The sequence below is a fragment of the Diadema antillarum genome, unplaced genomic scaffold (assembly GCF_040938485.1).
Source record: "Diadema antillarum isolate AM-2024a unplaced genomic scaffold, OU_Dant_1.0 seq00000323_RagTag, whole genome shotgun sequence".
NCBI lineage: Eukaryota > Metazoa > Echinodermata > Echinoidea > Diadematoida > Diadematidae > Diadema > Diadema antillarum.
The window spans coordinates 549,628-556,881 of NW_027271342.1; the positions used below are offsets into that span (position 1 = coordinate 549,628).

The window sequence follows — 7,254 nt, forward strand, 5'->3', positions numbered from 1 at the left end:
TACTCTCACTGTGGGACTTTCTGACCTCCACCAGCAAATGTATAAATTTGTGGGGGGGGGGGGGGTTTCTTTTTCTATAATTGTGTATAGTAATCTGCCCTGGATATTTCCTTGCTAGTGAAAGTGTGATTATGCAGAGTCGATGGACCTGTCCAGTAATGGCGTAGGGTACTATTATTTCCGCTTGGTCAAAGCAATTTTTGAGCATTTTTTTTTTTGCACACATTTATCACATGTCCCCACTTGAACACTTCCACGAGGAGAGTAGGTCACAGTTCGGTTTTCGGATATGAAATGACACACGTTGCCTATCAAACCGAATCGGCAGTTTGGGTTTCAGTGCAAGTTAAATACCATTCAAAACTACTACCAACAAAATGATTAGAGTCATAAGAAAATTTACACGAGTTATGAAATTTCTACACATTTATTTTCCCATAACAGTGATATCGGTCACAGCCATGAGGGGAAAAAGTACGCAAAGTAGATTAGCTAATAATGTAATCACCTGTGTTGTTTGAAGGAGGGGTACGCACGGTTAAATGAGGATGTGTAGAGAGTTTGCGGTGTCAGCATGTTAGAGTCCTAAGAAGGAATACAATATGCACTTAAATCCTGACAATAGACAATCTCCGAAGCGTCGAACATATGAACAGTTACTCAGTTCCTAGAACAGTAGAACTTCGGTTAAGCTTGCTTATCTTTTTTTAGATCTACCCACAAAGAAATCAAACAATTTTCTCAGGACTGCCACATGCACGATGCCGCAAGCCATTCCAAAGCAACAACACAAAGAGCCGTCATGAACTTTAAGTTTATGATCGATGATTCAGCAAATAACACCCCCACCCCCTTGGAGGCCATCATCGCCATAATGTTATAGCAACACAGCACCTGAACGACTTAATACAAACTACTCAAAATAACCCCATTGATGTCATATACGGTTTATATGAATGAACATAATAATTTGATGTTGGCAGCATCATGAAATCTAATTTGGTTTTATGTTGGCGACCAATGTCACTGTTTTCTGAACTAGAAAACTTCAAGATCCCTTACGTCTCTTATATTATGTATGAGTTCAATAAAACGTCAACCCTTACGTACTTTCACATTACTTCATTCATTTGAGTAAACTCAAGCATATAGGGATTTGCTCTTAAAAATGACTACTAAAGAAAGGCAAAATGTCTGGAGTCAAGTACTAGGTATGAATATCAGGTATTGTATATATATATATATATATATATATATATATATATATATATATATATATATTGTAGTTGCTCCGCGTATTGGCAGTAGTATTCGCACTGTCATCCCTGACGAAAGGGGAGGACCCGAGAAAATTCGGATTTTTAATTAAAATCAAGACAACTGGCATTTAATACATTCCTCTATATTCTATATATATATATATATATATATATATATATATATATATATATATATATAAGAAGATTGGTCTGCTCGGCATCTTGATGATAATAGGTAAAAGAATTAGTAGAAGGAGAACGCCGTAAAAAAATAAATCATAGATCTTGAAGATCGGAGCATAGCTCTCAAATACGGCGTTTTTCTACTACTTCTTTTACTATATATATATATATATATATATATATATATATGCATTAATGTTAAGTAATTCGTAGTCCGTGTGTTGGTACAATTATACGAAGAATAGAACAGAACTCAAGTAATGCATCATGCTGGCAATACCAACAGTTTATTTGAAGAACACACAAATTTTCGGGCTCCCTGCCCTTTGTCAAGTGATATAGTTTCAACATATGGCTGTTAAGAATTGAGTGGTTTTCCTGTCTTCTCTAACACGTCAGAAATCATTTGCCTAGGGGTTGTCCCGAAGTTCACCCCAACTATGCAAAAAGGAATCAGAATATCATCCTAATTTGATTACCGTGTAAGTCATGCCTATTGAAGTAAATGAAGATCTTTGTCGCTACAAGACGCTGACCGCAGATTTCTCGTGAAACATCGTTCATTTTGCGCTTGGGGTGAGCCCGACGGCGTGCAGTCATAATCACGAGGCATTTAACTTTCACTTACTTTGACATATATCTATGGTCAAATTTTATTCTAAGTCAGCGTGACACGCAAATATATACATGTATCAAGTGAAATGAATAAAGTCGACTGCGCATCAGTCCGTCTGCACACCCACCAAATGACGGGAATCATCTGCAAGACAGAAAGAGCCCGCATTAACCTGCAACCTGTAGAAAAGCGTGGAGATACATTAGACTCCATTTTTGCAATGAACACTCACAGTGGATACAACGCTTTATAGGTGCTTAATTTTTTTATCATTGTTCCCAATATGAGTATCAAGTACGTGTTGATATGAAATGTACTTTCGATCCTCTTTCGTTCACCTCAATCCCACCTGGGCACCTATAGCCAGTGACTACAACAGTTACGTTAACTTGTAACGAGGATTAACTTTTCAAACGTTGAAATGTTTTGTCTAAACAAATCGAAAACAGATTGTCAAACAATGGGCCAAGTCGCATCATATTTCACTCTGGCATTACACTGACATTACACTGATGGGTGATTGGAATTCGAGGTAATGGAGGCAGAGCACTAGTATACCCGACATGCCCCTAATGAACACTCTTTCTCAAGATCAGTTGACAAACGACAACACGATAATAAACATCTGTAATGTTTATCGAGCTACATGTTGCTCGTCACATGGAGGTAAGAATGCTGTATCTTCATTGTCTGTGATGTTCTATCCCCAAAGTAAGAGATGGAAATAAAGTTACTTTTGTGTACATGTAGTTAATTAAACCCCACGTGCAGAAAAAAAGACAGCAAATATTCCCGTGAAGAATAGGAAGAGAACGGAGAAGAAACATTTTACTCGGTTGGAAAGGGAATGACAGAACAGAGAATAATGTTTGTATTTATTTTTCTCTTTTTTCGGTAGCCATAACCCTCAAAACGATATACAAATCGTAATAAACATCAAATCTTAACAACAACCCCCCCCCCGAAAAAAAGAACCATGTTATTGTATTTTCTAGTCTTTTTGTATGAATAGCACCAGTGCGCTTAGAAACACCAGTATAAAGTACCATATAAATACAATTATTATCATTATCATTATTATTATAATTATAATTGAGATCAAAGAATTTTGTTTAAAAAAAAAACCTTCTTTGTATCCTTCTTGTTTTGAAAAGCAGATGAAAGGTAAGACACTAAAATGTTTCTTTACGCGGGTTGCAAATTCATTTTTGATCCATTTTCCTGAATAAACTGTGACACGGTGAATAAATAAGATGTGCATAAATGCAATATTACATAATATGCATCTCCTCAATTCTAGGCTAGTTTCTTTCCAGGTAGGCCCCTACCAGGAGCCGACAAGCCGCAACGCTCGAAATACCCACCTCACATATTTATGAATGAACGTTCATGCCTTTGAGAGGTCATCCTAGAGCTGCTTCACAATGCTTGAATGTGTTTTTCACACATCTCGGTATCACTCTATTCTGTGACAAGGTTCAACACTCAGACATCCGCGTTCGAAAAGTATCAATGATAACTTGTTTTACGGTTTATTTTGATTGTTTGGACTGTTAAGAGACTCTTATACGCTTTCATTATAATTATGGTATGTCATATTGATGAGAATCTCATTGATCTCATCTTTTATCAACTGTTCTACAGTCATTCCATTTGATGTTTGTCATTAAAGGTGGATATATTATAGAAATCTATTATTTAAGGGAAACAAGGGTAGTCGTTTTGCCATTTTAAAACTTTGATTTCATCCGAGTCTCCCTACAGCTGTATAGCATATGTTTGCTTCTGAGGGGAAGTGTATTGACATCCGATGATTACCCAAAGTAATTCCCCGTTTTCATGAGATTCGATAATCCCATCTTCCGTTGTAGAGACGGACCCGACCACCACGTTCACGTAAGCAATGGACTACTAGTATATCAGAGTTTGAGCTGAAATGAGCTATACCTTCGACTGACATGCTTTCCATACATTGTATAGCTTGAAAAAGAGCAATGATATGATTGGTGTATCTTAAAGATATAATGGACATTAAAATTAACTGTTCTACAAATAAATAAATTACAAGTTACAACGTAGTGACGACAGAGATAAGCATCAGATGTCATGAACAGCGGCATTGATCAACAACCATGTCCTCCATCGGGGTCAGAGTGGCGCTGATTCGCCCATCTCTGGTCCGCAGGTAATGTAGGACAGGCAATACACTAAGGGCAGATGGGTTACAGCATGGTTGGGGTGATGATGCAGGATCGATTTTACGCATCAAGGCACGAATCATAGCGTGAGTATTAGCGACGTTGTACAGATGCGGACATTCACCAGCACAAAAGTATGCGTTGTACTCGAGAGGAGCAAGAATCCAGTCATATCCAAGCTCACTAAATGAGATGGTAAAATTGTATCGTTTGCAGCACCCCTCAACGTGTTCTTCTGGGTCGCAGATTGGCTGAATAATGTCGACATCGCTTCGACGTCGACGACGGCGACGTTGAGCAATTGTCGATACAGTGGTTTCTCGAACGACGATATCTATGCGTGGTATCCATTCTTCACCGTCGTTACTATAGATAGTGCGCCCGTGGACATTTCCGCTGAAGATCAGGGTCTTGGAGAACATAACGTCGCATACGACCTCAAAGCCAAAATTCACGCTCGGGTTCGACAACCACATCACGGCTGCTTCCTTAACAGGGAAAAACAGCCAGCCTTGCTGCGATAGCGGTGCTTCGGTGCTCGCAATGAGCCTTCGCGGTGTTCGGATTCCTTTCCGAAGGGGAGACAAGAGCTGGTAGATTCGAATGTTAACGCCTCCATCGGATGGTGGTAAGCTGGGAGGGACGAGATAGAGCTGAAGTGTAGCCTTGTAGACAGTACGTGGGATGATAGTCGGAAAGTGCATTGGAATGTAGACACGAAGATTTCCTGATGAATACCACTCATTTGTGGAAGCATTCATAGGAGGGTTATCTGAATTGATGAATAGATATGAACGGGGTTGTGAACACAATGTTTAAAAATATATCACTTCACTTCACAATGAAATCACCAGGTTGTATACTTGTGATCAGATTTCAATGTCGCTGTCGAGCCATGCATCTTGATTCTAAACTATATTGTGCGTATCAAAAAAGAAAAGAAAAAATGGTAATAAAACTTTGGAAGGCTACTTTTACTGTAACCAATGGGCAAATTGTGAGGAAAACGAAACTCTTTCCACTGATATGTAATTATGTTGGCAAATGTCATGCATGACTGAGCACATGAACTTTAATGACAACAAGGACTAATGGCATTTTTCCAAGTTTGAACGTTATCGTGAAGGAACAGTGAATGTCTCAATGAATGGATGAGACCTGTCAATGAAAGTGGTCAAATTAACAGGCCAGCCTGCATGACTGCAGATTTAAACCTTCAAAATGACCACGTTGTCGATAACTTGGTTACTCCCACAAAGGCTAACCCAGCATCCCTTTTTCTCTCTTTATATTCAAGAATGGTTTGTCGCTGAGAGCTCTGTGTTGAATATGAAAAGAGAAAATGGAGTGTGGGTTGGTCTTTGTGGGAGTGACCAAGTTATCGAACAGGTGGTCATGTAAGATGTCATGGACCATAAAATGTTAGAAGAAACCCTAAACACAAACCTGCAGTTGGGCAAGCTCGCCTAGTTATTTGGCCACTTTCATGGAAAGACCTCATCCATTCAGTGAGACATTCATTGTTCCTTCATGTGACACTCAAACTGGGAAAAAGTGGAATTTGTTATTGTTGTCTTTCTCTCTCTAAAGTTCATACGCTCAGTCATACATGATAATTTTGTCAACATAGGGTATCACAGGAAAGAAGAAGAGTTCTTTCCTGACAACCAACATTGCGCTCTCCACTGCTGACAATTAGGATTTAGTAGTCCTCCATACAATAGTTGGATTACCTTTTTTTTATACGCACTGTAGGTCTAACACTAATTGCAATGTTTGGAGGTGCTGTTTCCTTCTACTGAAATGTTGGTGTCGACCATGTATCGATGTAAAGTTAAAACAAATTTGTTATTATTAGGAAAACACTCCTGAATCATTCTCCAGCTATTCTGGTTCTCATTGTTGATGATCTGAGGAGGTATGAATTTTAGAGTGAACTTCCCCTAGATTGAGATACAGAATTGATAAACAGGAGCTAATTTTCCATGACAAAGAAAAAATCCTGTGCTCTTTGATGGCATGATGATTATGTAATGAATAGCTCACATTCCTGAAATTAAACTTTATGCCCTCACAGAAGTCAATGCTGACACAATGAAGTTCTCTACATGGGCAACTTCGACTGCATGATGACATTTCACTTTGTGAAAGAAAGTAAAACAAACAAAAGATCAATCAAATATGAGACGTGAGTGTTGGGTAGACAGAATATCAGATAGGTCTGTAACTTACCAGCGCTTTTGAAGCTATATATGTGATTAACATACGTAGGCGAAACAAAATTCGGATCACGTTGATTGTGGTCTCTTGTGGCCAACTGCTGTACCGACCTGTAATAAAGACGATACATTTCCTGAAGCTGTTCTTGGGAAATGTTAGCACGAGCTATCTCTTCAGCCGTCGGTGGCCTGTCCATGCCCAGTTGAGAAAGAATCTTCCTCCTCACCATCTCGTACTGAGCATGTCTATCTTGAGAAATGAGCAGTTGTCTCCGTTCGGGCCTGGCGCTGACATACGTGGCTACATTCCTCGGGGAGATATCTGTGCTGTTCAGATCGGCGTTGCTGCCACTAGGGGATATTCCAGATTGCGATTGAGATGGCAAAAGTGAGAACGACGAATCTGCAAAAATAGTATCGTTATTGGGAAGTGAGCTGACGTGTTGGATATCCAAGCCTTTGCACTTTAGACATGGCATGTGCGATTGTCGATGAGGTGCCGATGACGCGAACGGAAATTTTGAAAATATTATCACCACGAGGACCAGTACATTTCTGACTCCTCTAGCGTAGGTATGAGGCCCTGCTCCAGACATTCCACTGTCTGAGTTTCTCCTTTGCCCTAAGAATCAGTCCAGACACTCGATTCTCTCTATCCTTTTGCCAGCTAGTTATTGCGAGATCCTTTAATTGAAATTTAGCGGCTTCATGAGAGTTGAGAGACCGTGAGACGCTTCAGTGAGAAATTGTCTGTCAAACTGACACCGGTGGCTCCCTTT

General features: G+C 39.5%; 1 protein-coding gene across 1 annotated transcript; it reads right to left on the reverse strand.

Annotated features, from left to right (window-relative positions):
• Window positions 1–4,162: 4,162 nt before the first annotated feature.
• LOC139730623 (growth/differentiation factor 8-like) lies at window positions 4,163–6,954 on the reverse strand. The gene is made up of 2 exons (XM_071641480.1): window positions 6,489–6,954; window positions 4,163–5,028 (listed from the first exon to the last, which is right to left on the reverse strand). Exons 1-2 carry the CDS (start codon window positions 6,952–6,954, stop codon window positions 4,163–4,165), a joined length of 1,332 nt encoding a protein of 443 aa, XP_071497581.1.
• Window positions 6,955–7,254: the final 300 nt, after the last annotated feature.

Coding starts and splice junctions, on each gene's coding strand:
- LOC139730623 (XM_071641480.1), bottom strand. CDS start 6,954: ATGCCATGTCTAAAGTGCAAAGGCTTGGATATCCAACACGTCAGCTCA. Junction 5,029..6,488: donor ATATAGCTTCAAAAGCGCTG/GTAAGTTACAGA, acceptor TCATCAATTCAG/ATAACCCTCCTATGAATGCT.